Source organism: Dermacentor albipictus, chromosome 1, assembly GCF_038994185.2.
Source record: "Dermacentor albipictus isolate Rhodes 1998 colony chromosome 1, USDA_Dalb.pri_finalv2, whole genome shotgun sequence".
Classification (NCBI taxonomy): Eukaryota; Metazoa; Arthropoda; class Arachnida; order Ixodida; family Ixodidae; genus Dermacentor; species Dermacentor albipictus.
In genome coordinates this window covers 13,693,407-13,713,159 of record NC_091821.1, presented here as the reverse complement: position 1 = coordinate 13,713,159, position 19,753 = coordinate 13,693,407, and the positions used below count along the sequence as shown (strand labels likewise).

Below are 19,753 nucleotides of genomic sequence, written 5' to 3'. Positions count from 1 at the left end.
TTAATAGTCTCGGAAGAGCACAGCAGTCTGCGATAGGTAGCGAGGCACTGGAAGTGGTAAGGGAATACACCTACTTAGGGCAGGTAGTGACCGCGGACCAGGATCATGAGAATGGAATAATCAGAAGAATAAGAATGGGCTGGGGTACGTTTGGCAGGCATTCTGAGACTATGAACAGCAGCAATGTAATCAATTAAGTAATGAGGATGGAAGATAACCGGTGGTCATTAAGGATTACGGACTAGACTCGAAGGGAATAGAAGCGTAACAGGGGGCGGCAGAAAGTTAGGCGGGAGGATGAGATTAAGAAGTTGGCTGGGACAACATCGCCACAATTAATACATGACCGGGGTAGTTGAAGTACGGGAGAGGCCTTTGCGCTTCAGTGGGCATAACCAGGCTGATTATGTATGCGCAGTAACCTAGTTTTTTGACGTCGGTGGCGACGATTTTCTGACAGGAGCTGGCAGGATTCTGCAACAGGGCGGCAGTCACTACACCAATACGTATAAGGATGAGAGAGCAGAGGCAGCAAGAGTAGGCTGACGTACGACTACTGAGCGTTAAAGATCAAGCATATATCGATAGAGCAATAATGCATCACAAGGCGTACAAGTTTATTCAATGAAAACAATCAGGTCAGCTGCAAGTACATCACTGTAAAGGCGAAAAAGCAGCCTGCACAATGTCTTTCGTAGCCACTTGTCGGCCGAAAATACGTCGGCTGTACAGCAAAAAGTGCAGGTGATAGAGTACAGTATAAAAAGGTATCGAAGTGAAACCGGCAAACATAATTGCCCGGAAACGTATGTGAACGATCGGTCCACTGGAGCTCAGCGTTTACTGCAGGTTAAAGAAGTCGCAGGAACCACCTCACTCCACGCTACTGCAGCTGGCACCCGAAGAAGTGGACGTTTCGAGGCCCATGGCGCTGAGGACGTCGTCACGCATGGAGTAAAGGAGGTTCTGGAAGAGCACTCGTGCACTAGCCGTCAACTTAAAGTCGGGCCGCCCACGGAATTGAGAAATCAGGGCGTAGAACTGCGTCCTCGTCTCCATGCGAGCTAAGCGGATGCGATTGTTTGCCGTGCGCGGCGAGAAATCACCAGTCCGCTGAAACAGGTCTAGAGGCGCCTCGCAAGTATTGAGCAAGTCGAGAACAGCGGCGCCCTCGGGACACATTCCGTCCCTCAGGATGACGTTTGTGACCCAGGCAAGTAACATCGCGTTTTTGCGTACGCACTGCAAGAGCTCGAAATCACATACGGCCAACTCATCGCGTTCCTGGCCATGGTACATCTTCACTACCGACACGGACTGGTTGAACTCCAGCCCCTTGATCAGGTGCTCCTTGAAAGACTCGTAATCACCGACGTTGCCCCAGTAGAACTCGAGGCGGTACAGGCTGCGATTCTTGCGAAGCATGTCGGCGAAGGCCCGTTGGACGTGTTCGCTTAAGTCCCAGTGCTCGGTGCTTAGGAGGAGCACGCTCCTCGACTCGGCTATAGCCTTGACGATCTGGATGGACGCATTCGCCTTGGTGCGGCAGCGCAGCCGGAGAACCTTGAGGGAGTCGGCTTTGCGAATGAGGTTCGCCAGAAACTGACCACCCAGGCTGCTGAGTACCTGCATGTGTAGGCAAGGCACGAATTAAGTGCGAACAAAAATGGGACTATAGTCGGCGACAAATTCATTATACAAGAGAGGCTCCTCTCACTCTGGGGGGCTCGCCAATTAACCACCGTGTAGCGGTGGTTAAGTCCCGTACGTCTGTCAGATTCAGGGAGACAAGGTGTCGCATTTCCTCGTTAGTATGCACTAGGTAGTGCGAGCCAGGGACAGCCGAGACAAGTGGCAAAGGCGCAAGGAAAACTCACTGGAAAACGTGCAGGAAGCTGAAGGATGCTTTTAGCGTGGAGTGCCACCGGCGAGGCATTGTCCCTTCGTGGAACAGGTCATTCGTATCGAAGACCGCAGAATATAAAGGTTACCATTGCATTATAAGGAAGCTTTCAGTATCAGGATCACACGCGATACCAGTTTATTTGAATTCCGAAATGCTCCAAAGATGCGAATTTAATAGCTTAATGCCAAGGAGCTATTTTATGGACGCTGTAGGTGCGGCGGCTGGCTGGCTAAATTGCGAGCAGCTATTAGTATATATAGAAATCTGAGGCGTGCGATATGTGTTGCTTTTCACAGCTCACGTTTAATTCCAGCAACAAGAGATTTTTTATGAAGCCACAGAACGATACGAGAGCGCGACTTAAGGATTTGAGGTCACTGCATTTTGGAGCATTCGTATTGAAAGGACATTAACAGATGGTTAATTCGTTCGGAATTTTAAGCAGCTACCACATGTGAAAAGCCCCACTGCAATGCAGGGCAGAATGCATCTGCATTTCCCGTTATCGCGCTGCACGCATGTGTACTGCATATCGGAAAGGATGCTTTGGTAACAGGCGGATATAGAGACAGCGTTTAAGTGCAGGCAGGATTGTCATTTGCCTGCCTGATACGAGTCAGGAAAAGGTTTCAGGCGCTTTCCGGCTAGGATGAAAGCAGTGTGAGCGTAGACAATGGTTAGCCTGCAGAAGAACTGATTAGCATTCAACACTGGACAATACTATATACAGATGTCCCAGCCAACTTTAGCCCGAGTTTTCCAGGTCGCTTCACAATTCCCATTGAGACTTCATCCAATCAGATACTCTGAATTATTCAACTTCGCGATTATTACGATTAGGTGGAATGAAAAATCTGAATAGCTCCAAGCGACGGTAAACATTACCATTATTCTGTCCAGCTACGCAGCACTTGCATACTTTTTCACTCTGGCTAAAGTTAGCTGGGACACCTTGTAGAATAGACGAGTGCTCGTTTTGCTGAACATTGAATTATCCTTAAATGCAGCCGTAAAACAGTTAACGCGGGGCGAAAAGAAATGAAGGCAGCGCCGTGTGTTTACCACTCTGCCCATTCTTTCCACCGTGAACTGAATATTGAACGCCAATATGGTCAAGTACCCAGGAAAAATATAATGGGATTGGCGATACTTCACAACAAAGTGCGATGCGCGTAGCGCCTAAAGACGCAACTAGTGGACGTAAACGTTTCGCCCAAATTTTGTGCGTTTAATAATTTCGCATGTCCATGCCTCAGCACCGCGTGCTTTGCCATGAAGCCCATTTATTTACCCTCGTGAATTACATTAAGGAACGTAGTAACTCACCCGAGGAGTTGATATGCAGAGCTTCTCGATGGTCTTGACTGTGCTCCTGAGAGCATGAAGAACAGGCTCAGCCTCTGTATCTTCGCCGTAGGAGAGGGAAACGTTGACAAACTTTATGTTCGCTTGCAGGGCTTCCCGCAAGGGCTCCACGAGGCAGTCGTTGTAGACCAGTGTGATCTTGTGGCAGACTCCGAGTTCCACTATCGTCCTGAACAGCTCCCATTGCTCAGGCTGCTTGCCAAGCGGAGCTCCCACGTCGAGTTCTTCGAATTGATCGTATTGCATGCAGCTTTTGACGGCCCTCACAAAGGGCAGGACGTCTTTGCACCCGAGCCCGCAGTCATCCACATACAGTTTCCTCAATGTTTTGCTGAGTGCGAGCCCGTCCGCAAGGCGAGCCGCCGGTAGAGGCGCGAGCGCCGACCCTGAAAGCACCAGGACGCGCAGCGAACTGTTGCCGACGATTCGTTGCAGGTCGTCGAGCGCGCCAGCAATGTGCGAGAATTTGTTGGCGTTGAGGCTAGCCTTCAAGCGCCTGCAAGATGGCCGTTTTTCCAAGAAGTCGGCCAACGCACATATTACTTTCGCGTCGTTGATCGCCGGCTCCAGCGTTAGTTCTCTAACCGTAGAGTTATCAAGGAGACCCTGCAGCAAGCTTAACAAGCCGTGGTCAACGTGGACGTACAGCCTCGAGATAGTACTCGACTTGCCGATTTTGCTCAGGGCATCGTTGAACATATACTCGGGTTCCATGGCGCTTATCTTCACACGGAAGTCCACCAATTTCTTGTGCTCAACCACCCTGGCGACGAGCTCATCGAACGCGATCGCGCTCATCTCTACGTCGATCAGGACGAAAGCAACGAGCAAAGCGTTTCGTTCCACGAGACGGGCCAGGACAGCGACATCATCGTCAATCAGGTGAACCATAGCCAGTCGTAGTTCTCTCAGTCGAGAAAGGTGGTCTAGCGCGTTCACTCTTGGCTCTGCCTTTGCGAGAGCACGTCTTTTGAAGGGATCATTGCCGTGCATCTCGCATTTTTGCAAGAATTCCGTAAGCTTTAGGAGAGAGAGGAACAGGGACTCGTGCCTCGGGGCCAGGACGGGGATAGACAGGACGACTCCTGAGATGCAGCGGTGTTGTCGCAGAAGCCACAGACACAGGCAAAGAAACTTGACGTCTGTGTTCACCGGCAAGTCTTCAGGGTCGACGTCCAATGTTCGAAAGCAAAGTGTCCCCTTCTGCAGTTCGATCACCTCGATGCCCCGGTGGTTGAACATCTTATTCCACTCTCGCTGACGCTGGATGGCCCAGCATGAAGACGTCTCGCTGAATGTACAGGTGGCACTGAGATAAGTGGTGCCGTCGTTGCAGAACTCCTCATCGGCGGCTTCGAAGATGGCGAGGACATCATCGGCGCTGGCGAAAACATGGGCATCGGCTTTAGCGAGGAATTTGGCGAATCCGGCAAGAGTGGCACCCTGGTCCTTCTGTTCAAGGAAGTGAGACATGCAAGGAGCATCAGGCGCGCGCAAGTAATACGAAAGCTTAATACGAAAGCAGCCAAGGTAAAAAAATTGAGAATTATAAAAACTGCTAAAGGTAGAGGGAAGTGTTCTACCACAGGCATGGTAATTAAAGCAGTACACCGAAATTGTTGAGGCCCGATAGGAGTCTACATAACTTTTCAGTTGGTCTCTCCCAAGGACTAATCTAGTCAACAGCGACACGGCCAGTGGTTAACCTGGTAATGCAATAATAATAATATTTGGGGTTTTACGTGCCAAAACCACTTTCCGATTATGAGGCACGCCGTAGCGGAGGACTCCGGAAATTTTGACCACCTGGGGTTCTTTAACGTGCACCTAAATCTGAGCACACTGGTGTTTTCGCATTTCGCCCCCATCGAAATGCGGCCGCCGTGGCCGGGATTCGATCCCGCGACCTCGTGCTCAGCAGCCCAACACCATAGCCACTGAGCAGCCACGGCGGGTGAACCTGGTAATGCAAGAACCGTCTAAAGATAGCGACGATGTGGGTAAATTCAGTGTATACCCCCAGTCATCCCGAAGAAGGCTTGCAAAAGAATATCCACTGCGTCACCGTTCTATAGACCATCTATAGGCACTTACAAAAAAGTAAAGTGACCAAATTCAGTGCAGGCCAACCTTCCTGGAGACCGCTTACAGATAACTGCACATTAGTGAAGCATCCTGCGCACCGTTACATTGCCGACGGCCTCAGAACACGCTAGAAACGATCTGCCTAATGAAGATTACGTACAAAAGTTGCTTAACTTTTATAGCAGGGAAGCAATGCTAATGGCCCCCGGAATTTGGCACGGACTCGTAGAACTTGGTGAGCCAAGCACGGTGCCCTTACGTAATAGCAACTCATGCTGCACTCGAAACATCCTTCACTGCAAGTGGAGCACTGCGCCGCACCTCGAGAGAAGACTATGCTCCTCAAGAATGTCCGCGGACAGTAAATGAAACCTAGTGGAGAAATATCTGGAGGGGCTGCACTCCCATTCGCTTTGTTGAGTCCTGATGGAGTGTTGATGGAAGATGCGTTCTTAGAATACGGCGATAGCGACGACACGAACGTACAGTAAAGTTTCTCACGCTTGGGCCCTTTGCATACAGGAAAAGTCGGCAGTAGTCTATGCAGTGGTCCCGTGAAGAAAACGTTTAGGCGTAGCCGAACGTGACGTTACATATATGAATTGGTATTTGAAAGGCCACTTTACAAACTCTGGCGTACACCATCCGAATGTACGGAGAACAGTAACCTCTATTTCTGTTGAATCGTCGTTCAAGAATTTCGTAAGATGTCACAAATTGTGCAGAACAAAGCAGTGGTGCCAAGTTTGGGATATGAAGAATGCAGACCCAATTGCACAGTCCATAGATAACGAGTACTAGCCGGAACGAATTATCGACATACCGGAGTTGCATATATTGATGATGTGTAGTGTTTTATGGCGCAAGGGCCAGGTTTGGCCAAAGAGCGCCATGACAAGTGGTATTGTCAAGGATGTAATATGGGAGATGTGACTTGGCTGTAAAGTGGCCTAAAAATAGTCGCTGTAAAGTGCGTAAAATCTGCGTGCTATAAAATTATGGCGATGACTAATGACGGATACTATGTACATTAAAATCCATCGTAAAAGAATGATGCAAAATAGAAAATATATAAGATTCTAAAATTCACTAGAGCACCACTGCCTCGTTAGAGCCCTTGAGACACAAGGGCCTAGAGGCATGTGCTACATAAAAGAAATCACAGCGGCATCCTCTGGAAAGAGGAGACGCTACGAGTGTGTGGGGCTTATAACATGTAATACAACATCTTTCAGGAAGCCCAGGACTGCGCTGGAGTCAAACAGCGGTTCTGGGCCTAGTAACATTACTGGATGAAGGGGGATGCGCTGCCGGTATGCTAAGGGAAAATGCTTCTTTCTTTCATGTTCGGCTTCCCGACACTCCAGGAGGACGTGGAGGACGGTCAGCCTCTCCCCGCATCTACCACAGGTTGGAGGCTCGTTTCCGGTGAGTAAAAAGTTATGTGTGCCAAATGTGTGTCCTATTCTTAGACGACAGAATAGGACATCTGTCCGGCGTGATTTTGTTACTGAAGGCCAGAATCCTAACTGTGGCTTTATCACGTGGAGCTTATTATTTGTTTCCGCGTCCCATAGCCGTTGCCACTCGTTCCGTAGTTTCCTCCGTAAGAAGGGCTTCAGGTCTGTGACAGGAACTGCAGCGGTGGGATTAGCAGAATGCGATGTAACTGACGTGGCCATCTGGTCCGCAAGAACGTTACCTTCGATGCCCCTATGACCTGGCACCCAGCAAATGATGACATGCTGATTACCTATATACGCTTTACACAGAGCAAATAAAGTTCGTTAATTACTGGATTTGTGTGGTTAGAGAAAGCCATTAAGGCCTTCACAACACTAAGGGAATCCGTATATATGACTGCTTTCTGGAGTTTTGATTTCCTTATATGCTTCACAGCCGACAATAGTGCGTAAGCCTCAGCCGTAAAGATACTAGTTTCCGCATGCAGTACATCGGTTTCCGAGAAGGATGGCCCGACGGCTGCATAGGACACCCCGTCGTGTGACTTCGATGCGTCTGTGTAGAACTCCGTGCAGGAGTGTTTGTGCTGGAGTTCCCGGAAATGCATCTGGATTTCAATCTCTGGAGCGTTTTTTGTAACTTCCATGAAAGATGTATCGCATTGTATCAACTGCCACTCCCAAGGAGGTAGCAGCTTGGCTGGATGCATTAGGCGAAGTTCGAGGATTGGAACATGCATTTCATGACTAAGCTCCCTCACACGCAGCGAGAAAGGCTGTCTTACGGAAGGACGATTACGAAATAGTGTAGCATATGTCATATCATTAATGGTGTTAAAACAGAGATGTTCGGGATTAGAGTGGACTTTCAAAAAATATGTTTGGCTGATGTATGTTCTCTGGATATGAAGTGACCACTCATTCGATTCTGCATATAAACTTTGTACGGGACTCGTTCTGAAAGCTCCTGTGGCTAAACGGATACCCAGATGGTGAAGAGGGTCTAGCATCTTTAGTGCGCTCGGGGTGGCAGAGTGATAAATGACGGCACCGTAGTCTAGTCGTGATCGAATGAGGCTTTTATATAGATTCATTAAACACTTCCTGTCACTACCCCACGTAGTCTGGGAAAGAAGTTTCATTATGTTCATCGTTTTCAGACATTTTTCTTTAAGATGTTTAATGTGGGGGACGAAAGTGAGTCTTTAGTCAAGTATGACACCTAGAAATTTATGTTCTTTGTTTACAGGTATCTGTTGTCCACACACTTCCAAGCAGGGATCCGGAACTAGGCCTCTCTTCCTTGTGAACAAAACACAAGAACTCTTATGAGGATTGATTTTGAATCAATTTTTCTCTGCCCACCCCGACACCTTGTTCAAACCATGCTGTACCTGTCTCTCGCACACTGCGAGGTTACAGGATTTGAAACCGATTTGAATGTCGTCCACATAGACGGAATACAAAATGGCCGGTGGTAAGGAAGCACGAAGTGTTGTCATCTTAACAATAAAGAGTGTGCAACCGAGCACGCCACCCTGGGGTACACCGGTTTCTTGTGCAAAAGGACGTGACAGCACATTGCCTACTTTCACCCGAAAGGTACGATTGGACAAGTAGCTTTTTATTATGTTTAGCATATTACCATGAATGCCCATTTCTGACAAATCTTTCAAGATTCCGTAGCGCCATGTCGTATCGTACGCCTTCTCCATATCGAGGAATATCGATAAGAAGAACTGTTTGTGTACAAACGCGTCACGAATATGTCCTTCAATACGTACAAGATGGTCGGTTGTGCAGCGCCCTTCTCGGAAGCCACACTGAAAGGGATCAAGCATTTTGTTTTGTTCAAGGAAATGGATGAGTCGCCGATTTATCATTTTTTCAAATACCTTACACATGCAGCTTGTGAGGGCTATCGGGCGGTAACTTGCCACTGAAGAAGGGTCTTTCCTTTGTTTCAAAACAGGGACCACAACGGCTTTTTTCCATGCCGTTGGAAGGTACCCTGCGTCCCACATAGTGTTGAAAAGTGTAAGTAGTGTTTCTTGCGTGTCATTGTGTAAGTTTTTGAGCATTTCATACATGATTCTATCGGATCCCGGTGAGGAGCTTTTGCATGCGCTCAAGGCAGCTTTCAATTCGGCAATACTAAAAGGGCAATTGTACGGTTGATTCTGTCGGTATTTATTGATGAGTGGCTTGCATTCTTCTATTTGTTTATATTTTAGGAAGGATTGCGAATAATGTTTTGAGCTTGATACACTCTCAAAGTGCTCCCCAAGTGAGTCGGCCTGATCTTTTAGTGTATCGCCCTGTGTATTTACTAGAGGGAGTGAATATGTTTGCCGCCCTCGAATCCTATTAACCCTGTTCCAGGCTTTGGCCTCATCTCTGAACGAGTTAATACTCGTTAAAAACTTGTGCCAGCTTTCTCTTCTGGCCTGCCGGCGGGTTCTCCTGCCTTGAGACTTAACTTTCTTGAAGTTAACAAGATTCTCTGCAGTGGGCGAAGCACGTAGCAACCCCCACGCCTTGTTTTGATTCCTACGTGCGACTCTACATTCATCGTTCCACCACGGGACATGCCGTTTGCATGCCGAGCCACTTACTTCACGTATGCATTTACATGCGGCATCCATTATGAAGGCTGTGAAGTATTCCACAGCAGCATCGATTTCTAAAGAACACATGTCATCCCATGATATACTAGTTAAATTTCGGAATTCCTCCCAGTCTGCTGTGTCAATCTTCCACCTAGGAGCCTGTGGTAGATATTCATTTTCTTTAAGTGTTCTTAATAGTATGGGGAAGTGGTCGCTTCCGTAGGGATTATTTGTAACTTCCCATTCGAGTTCGGGCAGTAAAGACGGGGAAACTATGCTCAGATCAATTGAAGAAAAGGTATTGTTTGCAAGACAGTAATAAGTGGGTTTCTTATTCAGCAAGCATGCACCTGAAGAAAAAAGGAACTGCTCAACAAGACGTCCTCGCGCGTCTATACGAGAGTCGCCCCACAGGGGGCTGTGCGCATTGAAATCGCCAAGAAGAACATAAGGTTCTGGCAATTGATCTATAAAGGATTGGAATTCGTGTCGTTAACTTGTAGTGTGGGGGCACGTAAAGAGAGCTAATGGTGATAAGTTTGTTTAGGAAAACAGCTCGAACCGCCACTGCCTCAAGGGGGGTTTGTAGCTGTAAACACTGACAGAAGATACTTTTATGAATACAAATGGCAACACCGCCTGATGATACGACAGCATCATCGCGATCTTTGCGGAACTTGACATACTGTCGGAGAAAGTTTGTGTGTTGTGGGGTTAAATGTGTTTCCTGTAGACACAGCACTTTTGGATTGTGTTTTTGTATAAGCTCTAGCACGTCATCAAGGTTCCTAAAAAGACCTCTGACGTTCCATTGAATAATTTGTATCGCCATTTTGAGGGTAAATAAGTGCTGTGTGTATGGAAACGGAGGTGATGCCTTAAGTTACAGAGCTCTTTCGAGGCCCTGTAACGGGCGTTCTACTCTTTCTGGAGCGTTCGAGGGAGCCTCGCCGTTCTTTAGGCGCTGGGTGCGCCTTGAGGATAGTTGTAGTGTCCATTGCCTCTTGTGAGGCGCCGGACACGTGCTCTTGCGAGCGAGAATTTACCAGCGAGGGCCCTGCCTTGGAGGGCAAGACCCCTGCACCCACCAGCCCGGAGGTCGATGGGGCTCCGTGGGGGATTTGGCTGCGCTGGCTGTTGCCAGCGCTGGAAGGGGCCGGGGAGGTTGGGGCAGCCTCGGCTGCGCCCACCTTCACGGTTGATGGTCCCTTCTGCTCGGTTGGCGGAGCAGCGCTAGCTGCAACCACCGTGGGGGCAGATGGCGTAACTGCCGACTCACAGCGTGTGGGTCGGACAGCCGCCGGAGGCCGTTGTGACGCTGCCCCCTGACGCGCCACTTCGGCAAAGCTTTTCTTTGGCAGGTATGCTACCCGCCTGCGTGCCTCTTTGAACGATATATTTTCCTTAACTTTGATTGTAACTATTTCTTTTTCTTTTTTCCATGATGGACAGGACCGCGAGTACGCGGCGTGATCCCTGTCACAGTTTACACAGTGAAAAGAGTTATTACAAGCTTCAGTGGCGTGTTCAAGGGCACTACATTTCGCACATGTTTGGCGGCCCCGGCAGCTCTGCGAACTGTGGCCGAAACGCTGGCATTTGAAACATCTTAAGGGATTCGGCACATATGGTCGGACACGGAGCTTGATGTACCCCGCCTCTACAGACTCGGGCAGAATACTTGAAGCAAATGTGAGTATTAGGTGCTTTGTTTGAATTTCTTTTCCATCTCTTCTCATCTTAATTCTTCTCACGTTGACAACATTCTAATCACTGAAGTTCTCCAGGAGCTCAGCCTCTGTCAGCTGGAGCAAATCGTCATCCGAGACAACGCCGCGGGTGGTGTTGAGAGTGCGGTGTGGAGTCACTGTTATTGGAACATCTCGAAATGATACTAGACTGGGCAACTTTTCGTACTGTTTCTGATCATGGAGCTCTAACAGGAGATCACCACTTGCCAGCCTTGATACCTTGTAGCCTGGACCAAGGACATCAGTTAAGGACCTAGAAACTAGGAAAGGGGAAATGTTTCGTACTTGTTTATCGGATTTATCGGAGTGGATGACATGATAACGTGGGAAGTTTGGTCTTTGACGTCCAAGGAACTGAAAAACTTCATCGGTGCGCCCTCTTTTGTGAGGGCGATCAGGAAGCGGAGGGAAAGAGGTTGCCATAAAGGGATTGAGTTTTCGGCAATAACGCCAGCCACCCACCGTGGAGTCCTACAAGGGGACGCTACAGGGACTGTAAGAACAGGTCCTGCAAACGCCAGCTGTACGTTATCACTATAACCAAATATGAGAACCTAGGTTGGCTATTCACACAAGGTTAACCCTTGCTGCCTGGAAAATTTGGAAGTAAGCGGAAGGAAGGAGAAGACAGGAAAGATGAAAAGTGAGAGAAAGTCGAAGGCTGGAGGAAGAGAGACAGGAAAAGGCAACTACCGGTTTCCCCCGGGTGGGTCAGTCCGGGGGTGCCGTCTACGTGAAGCAGAGGCCAAAGAGGTGTGTTGCCTCCGCCGGGGTCCGAGCACCCGGCATTGGCTCAACCCCCAGGATCCCCCTTTCCCCGGACACGGCTAAGCCGCGCACGGCTACACGCGGGAGGGTCCAACCCTCGTGTGCTCGGGTCCGTGGTGTCGCAACACACCAAACGCCTGCTGACGCAGACGCCCCTGCGGGGGAGTTGCATATATTGCCATGGTAACCATTGTAAGAGTAATATTACATTTGAGAAATGAATCTCGAAGGGATGAAGCACCCTTTTAAAGATCGCCTTAAGTGTGCATTGAATGTTGCCATAGCCTTTAAAGTGAAAAGGTCGGAAGAATCTGGGCATGTCAGACCATCGATCGGTAAGCATGGTCATTCAGTGTCGTCAAGCGGCTCAAAGTCGCGTGAATCCTGCGTATAGTCTTGTAGAAAGTGAAATCCTCGGCGTGACGTTCAGGAAAAATTGTTTACGAGATATGCAGAAATGCAAGCAATAGCGCAAATATGTGTAGGGATATTTTAAGTTTATTGTAATACTTTTAGAGAAATGAAAAAAAGTGAAATTGGGGCGATTACATGCTATAACCCCGACTGGATTGTGGAGCACGCCGTAGCGGGGGCTCTGGGATGATGCCGACCACCTGCAGTTTTGTAATGTGCGCCTAATGCACGGACGTTGTTTGCAGTATGCCGCCATCAGAATGTGGTCACCGCGGCCGAGAAGGAAACCGCGGCTCCGAGCTTAGCAGGGCAACGCTACAGCCAGACGACGTAATTACGATCTAAAGTCACAAGGCATTTTACCGCTTATATCCTGCACAGAAATGCAAACGATCATCAACTATATGCTATGCCTAATTACCTCAGCATCACTCAACATGCTGCTCGTGCAGCAACAAATTAATGTTCCAGAGCCATGCCGACATTTCGTGCGCAGCTTTTCCGGTAGAATATAGCGTCGCCTGCTATAGTGACGGGGTGAACATACCGAAAGTGCACTGTGAAACTGCGGCGAAAAGCAAGAAGAATGTCCATCACGAAACAACAAAGTTCTATCAAACGAATGCTGCAAGTTAGACGTAACATGCATGTTACGTCTAACATGTACAGGTCAGCTCGTGGAAGGCACACTATAGACTGCATGCACGACGAACTAGTTGGAAACATACCGAAAAACCAACGAAAGCAGCGTGGGTTACAGTGCAACTGCATATTCCCGCCGTGATCAATGAAGTCATTACGCGCGAATTCTGCACGACATGCGAAAGCGCATTGAGTAACCAGTTCTTGGCCACACTATTTGCATCTGCGCCGGTAGATTCCACGACACTCCCAGTTAAATCCAAAATAGCATACATGAATACCGATATAACAGCGTTTTCGAAGGGAACATGCCAGCGCACGGTAGCTACGATTGTGGAGTAACAATTACAGGACATCCCAACAGAAACCGAAAGCGAGGCGCAAGGTTGGTGACCGTGTCGCCGCCGGAAATTACTGCGTTGCGAACCTCTCAAAGTTGACGGAGGAATCAAGTGCAGAAAACTCGCCAAGAACAAATGTCTAAATTCCGCGCGCAGTATTCCACTGCACCTTCCGTGTGTGCCGTCAAAGGTTATAACAGCTCCCGAGAAACGCCAACGTGCTCATGCGACATCTCAACTGCAAGGACATAAGCGTGTGCCCAAAGCAAAACTGTACGCACAAATGCACGCCGTCGTTCATGCATGACCAGACCGACTTGCACACCAGAAGCGAGGATGGCCGCCTTACTGCAATAGTTTCCGTTTTTTTTATTTGCATTTTCTCGCGGGAAAAAAACTAGCTCTGTAGGGCGACTATCCGCGCATGCCGTGCGTAAGCCATGAGTCCGGTAATGACTGACCGAGGGCGTGCAATTGTACGTTCAGGTTTGCCTTGGGCACACTCTTGACTGCGCGCAGTTTAATTTTTGGTGGTAGTGGAAAAGTTAAATTACCAACAGCCCGTACGAAATTGACAAAATATGCACACGAGATGTTAAGATTAGTGTGCAACTGCGAAGAGGTGCAAGTACATTACTGATGTGCAACTTTAGAGAAAATGCCAGATGTGATCCGAATTGTTGCTTTGTGAGAGACGACGAAAAGCACCCGTAAACTGCGGAACATCAGAGTTCCATCACATCAGTTCTACATTTAGCACAACCGAGCTGTTTTTAATAGAAACTATAACCACGATATGGTCTCATAACCACGATACGATTAGTGGGCACGCCGTTGTGGAGGACTCAGAATTTTCGACTACCTGAAGTTCTTCAACCCGCACCCAGTGCATGGGCTGTTTTGAATTTCGCCTCCTAACTAAATGCGGCCGCTGTTAATGGGGTGTGATTCAGCTTGCTTGGGCTGAGCTGCGGAAGGCCAAAGGCACTACGGTAACACGGCAGGAAGTTTTGAGTGCAACACTGGAAGTGTTGCATCATCCGCTTATGCAGACGCTGCCCTCAGCGTGTAACCGGTGCAGTAAAAGAGTGGTTTCTCTCGTTCTGAAGGCAAACTGAGAACTGCTCAAACCAGTCCGTAATAAGGGAATTGAAGAGCAATTGCTTGCGCGGTCTTCGCGTCTGAGAAGTTGGAGTCCGTAATGTTTTGTCGCCGGTTGTGCAAGGGGTCGTGCGAGGATACGCCTGGTTGCAAGGGGCACCTTCATCTTAAGGTGTTCGAGCTGCAGCGAAACCACGCGTGGTAAGACATGACCTGAAGCCACGGTCGCAACTTCTCACTGAGCTAGTACTCGAACACGGCGGTTAGAATGACGTGGCAAAATGTCACATGTACATTGGTTTTGTATTTAACGGTGGCCATCTGGCATTGTACTCCAATTTGTCGCTCAGCGGAGACGCGCCTGCCGTGCTGGTACATGCCGTATTTACACAGCTTTCGACGTGGAAGTATCGCAAGATGACAGCCATGGCCACGTAAGCAGAAACCATCTATATACAGCGCTCGAGTTCTTACTCGCAGCGCAAAGTAATCAGTTTCGTAAGCGGCAAGAACATGCTCCTTCCCAATTAATACCTTTTTTTCTTGTAATTTTTTGGCATCCAAAGCAGCTGTCCAAGCCACGTATCATGAGGCTACGTCAGTCACACAAAGCATGTTCATGCGAGCGAGAAACGCATTTGCTGCTGCATTAGCGGAAATATCGCCGCAAAGCAGGAACTCCTCGGACGAAAGCGCTGGCAGTACGACTAATGGAAAATCGAGTTGCTGTCGATAGCTAAGACAATGGTTGCCCTAAAACAATGAGCAAATACTGCCATTGAACGTGCCAGAAGCATATACCGGGTTTAGGATCGCCACTTGGGACTCTCACCAAGTTATTACAAAATTATACCCTGGTGTGGTACTTGACAAAACCACGATATGCTTATGAGGCACGCCGTAATGGGGGCTCCGGATTCACTTGGACCATCTGAAGCTCTGACGTGCACCTACAGCTAACTGCATAAGCAAGTTTTCATTCACTGCCATCGAAACGCCGACGCCTCTACTAGGAACGAACCAGCGCCATCGACCTCGGCAGGGAATCAAAGCCGCGGCGTGACCGCGGCGGGTGTGGATAAGTTAGCGCTAGCGTCTAAACATGTCCAGTGCATAGGCTTGCACCCATGGTTTTCACCTTCTAGGGTTGGTCAACTGCCATTTTCAACCATGTAATGGCTGTGAAGAGTTCAGCGGCCGTGGTTTGTAAGGATTCTGTTCCTGCAATGCGGTTCGGCACGCGGGTACGACTTCGAGCGAGAAAATGATGGAGGAAAAGAATGCCCATAAAACACGGCCACTGGAGACCACCTTTAGTTTGTAGTGCGCGCAGCCTAATGAAGGAGAGTTAGGTGCCGCGGCGCGAGTACATGGTCAGAAATAGCAGAAAGGTTGAAAATTGCACGGGAAAATAGCAGGAAAAAAAGCGCAAAAACGTTGTACATGACGAGACAGCACAGGGTGCAGCACCCTGTGGCAGCCACTCGATTAACTGCGGCGTTATCCGTTAAGGTCGCTGCTACGAACGCACTGCATTTAGCGAACCACAGGCACGTCAGCAGGCCCACGCCCTATATACGGGCCGGCGATGTGCACGCTTTTCAGACATGCGCGAGCTAAAAAAATCACGACACGTGTCGTCAACCAGGTGACACTTGTGGATGGTATGTATCGACGTTATCGCGGCCGCCATCTTAGAGCAATAGCGCGTTGAGAAGCAAAGTAAGAAGCCTGACAACAGGACAGGCATGGCTTGCGCCCGAGCAATGAATCGATGAAGAAATCCGGCCGAAAACGGTCGTTGGAAAAATGAACGTGCGCATAATGCGGTGGACCGACTGCATCGTGCGCGCCATGGTCTGGCACTAGCAGGGAGAGAAGCTGCTCCCGGGACGTTACTTTGGAACTCGAGATGAAAATTTGACAAGGATGATATTTGACGTTGTGCACGCGTTAGAAAGCTCTAGCTTACTCGTAAAGGCAAGTCCTCTCAGGAAAACCGACTTTGGTAGAGACCTCCTGTAGCGCAGCCTCTAGGACAGGACTCAATTTTGTTTATTAATCACGTGGGCAGGAGATAAAACGTGAAGAGCAGGCCGTAGACCTATGGTGGGAGCGACCTACCATATTTCTTCAATCGCTGTTGTAAAGCGTGGGTCGTGGTATTATTAAGATTACGTGCTTCAATTAGTATTGGACAAGAACTATCACGTTGTGCGTTTGGAAACCGTAGGTGGACAACATCAGATTTCGCCGACAGCATTACCCTACTACGGCCCTCGCCTCCGGTATTTCGTGAAAGTGTTACGTCCATACGACCAGGAGAAAATGGAATAGCACAGCGGGCTAAGAGTAATGGGGCACGCACTCTGCCGCAGGCAGGCGGTGTAGCCCGTAGCGAGTGCAAACGAAATCCTGAACTAAATTGGGAACCCTGAGACATAAATTGCACCAAACCAATCGTCAGCTTCTGCGCATTCCCCTGAACACTGGTCATGCCATTTCACTGTAGGAAACCGTGCGAGACTGATAAGCCCTTTCCATTCGTAACCTGAAAGTGACGGGAGCGCAGTCGTAGAAACATGCATGCACACAAGGTAGATTACGATTTCTTTGGGAAGATAAAACCAAAAGGGTGCAGATGTCTCCTTGAGGGCAGCCGTAATGTAACGGTGGCACAGCTCACGCTGTCACCAGACTGCGTTAATTGACGAAAGTAGCGCCGTCACGGCGTCGCAAATCCTACGACTAAAATATGGCATAAGGGTCATAGGCGAACAGATAGCTTTACGTATATAACAGCGGGGCAAACGTGCGTACACAGATTATGCCGCTGCTTTGGAATGCAGGAGTGGTCGACGTACTGCCGTCAATATTTTCCTTGAAAGTGGTATTGCATACGCACTTAACCACCTACACACACAGACAACTGACTTGCAGAGGGCGCGTTAGCTATCCCGGTCCAGCTAGTAACATTAAGCAACATGTCATGACGGGCCCCCAATACTTCGCGACACCGGTACAAGCAAGCGCGAGGTGGAACACCCGGGTGCGAGGGCAGACTGGAAATTTGAAAAAGTGCTACAACTAACCACACGAACGCGCAAGTTTCATATTCGCGAGTAGAGCAAGTTACTTTATATTGCACTTTTTAGTGTTCTAGACAGCCTTGACGGAGGCCCTACGACACTCCAAAGTGCGCTAAGAAAATTAGCGTTAACAGAGAAGCCCCAACCAGACAGACGCGTTAATACGCGGCCCCGCGCGCCGCGTCTGCGTGCGTGCAGCGTCAGGCGCGGAGGCTGCATCGCGTGTCGACGCGGACCTTGCACTGCTAGGATGTGCGAGAACACGCCGGAAGCTGCCGCCCGCGTCACCCGCCCGATGTGCCTCAGTGACCACGGCAAACGAACACGACTTCTGGAACGATTCTTCGAACAGCGTGCGGGCAAGCTGCGTGCGTTGTGATCGGAATTCCACGCGCGCTTTGGTATTTGTACGATGGCAGTCCCTGAAGTCTTGAGCTGTGATGGCTGCATCAGTAAGAAAATGTTAATCGCCGAAGTTCAAGACCTAACACAGCGTGCAGCAGGCGTACGGCACATATTACGCTAGAGATGCTATGCCGATGCAGGTTTCACCGAGTTGACAGTACTTGTACCGACTGAACCACTAGGAGTCGTGCAATTTTTTAAATGTAAGAAGAAGCTTTAAGTTAACAGTTTTGAGATCTTCAGCACATTGACTTGACGTGACCGTTAAGCGAAAGCTGGGCTGCCTTGAACACAGGAACCTAGCAACACTGCGCCGCCGCGACGAAATGTGCTGCTACGCGCGGCAATTCGTGCAGCGAATGGGTGCGCGCCCTCTGCTTCCGTCGGGCGCGAGGCAAGTGAGCGCGACGCGTGCGCACGTCTGGTTGGGGCTTAACAAGTACGCGAACAGCGTTGACAGCACTTTAGGCGCCTTGCTGAGCTTTGGTCTTTTTGGCTTCTCATCTCTTTCCGCTACTTCTTGCCATGTTCTTTTTCTATCTCCTTCCGAAGGGACATGCAGGCATGTCGTTTCCGGTGGCAGTTGCCAGCTTGCTCCTCCTGTATTTCCCTCTGCTCGTCGGACAACGCTGCAATTTTTTTTCTTAATCACATCGCGGAGCGTCAACCGCACAGCGTGCAAGCCTGCTGGTAGCGGATGGGGGTATTCCTGAAGCGAACAGAGCCGCAGAATAAATTAGAATTGGAAATATTACGCGCCCGCGTGTACTGTCCCCGATGCCGCCGCCCGCTAACATGCCTTGCACTCGAGGCCCAGGTGAAGTTGAAAAAAATGCCAGGGTGGACAGTTGTTGGGACAGCAAATAATGAGGAATACAAGATGCCGTAGCAGAACACAAAGCCGGAAACGTAGGGAATCGCAACGCCCCTTTTCGTAAAGGTTTACTCGACGTTCCACTTACACCGTGGTAAGAGCAGTGCTACACGTACCGCTCCACGACTGATGGTCACAGCCCTGCGGCCATGGAACATTCAGCGCTTCCCGAACGAAAATGCTCAATACAAGCCGTTTCACAGTGCCGCCTTTAAGGCACTGTAACGGAGGGTTCTTCAAAACCACACATCCCGTCCGATGGGCGTCACGAAAGCACAACGGATTTAACATTCGATAAGTCGAGAAACGTCTGCGATTACATGGAATAGTGTTCTGTACGCTGGCAGTAATACGCGCATCTGGCTGTAACTGCGAAGCTCACAGGGATGCTAACAGTAGTCGAATGAAACTTCGCACTTACCTTCGAGACAGGAGGCATGGCTCAGACTTGCGCTCAGTGCAAAACTTGAAAGCCACGTATGCAGGTGCCCACAGCGCATCCGAAGCTGTCTGTTCTGGGTGAAGCGCCGAAACCTCTACTACTAACAGCTGCTGCTTCGAAAGCGTCCCCACAAGTACTGACCGGCTGGGCGAGAATTATGACGATATGTTGGCCGTGCGCGCGCATGTGACACATGGCTCGATGACGTCACCACGGGCTAGTCGAAGCGCTCTCAATTAGTTGCATGCGCATACGAATCGCACGGACGCTTCAAAGCATCGTGTTCACGCCCTACAGTTGTGTTCTACTTGAGCTTGCGCAGCAATTACTTTTTTTTTTGCAAGCCTAACGTCTCGTGGAAGTGATCTTTATCGACACGTTTCACTGGCAGTGGCATTACTCAGCCTCTTCGCGATGACCACGAACTAAGATAAACAGGAGCGCCGACTCGCCTAATGAGGCGTTCCAACTTGTGACCCGGCGAGCCAGCTTCTTTAT

General features: G+C 49.4%; 1 protein-coding gene across 1 annotated transcript; it reads right to left on the bottom strand.

The window, feature by feature from the left end:
• Positions 1–596: 596 nt before the first annotated feature.
• LOC135918186 (uncharacterized) lies at positions 597–19,440 on the bottom strand. Its single transcript, XM_065451856.2, has 3 exons — positions 19,235–19,440; positions 3,233–4,723; positions 597–1,626 (listed from the first exon to the last, which is right to left on the bottom strand). Exons 1-3 carry the CDS (start codon positions 19,250–19,252, stop codon positions 874–876), a joined length of 2,262 nt encoding a protein of 753 aa, XP_065307928.1. The 5' UTR covers positions 19,253–19,440; the 3' UTR covers positions 597–873.
• Between the last annotated feature and the right edge of the window lie 313 nt (positions 19,441–19,753).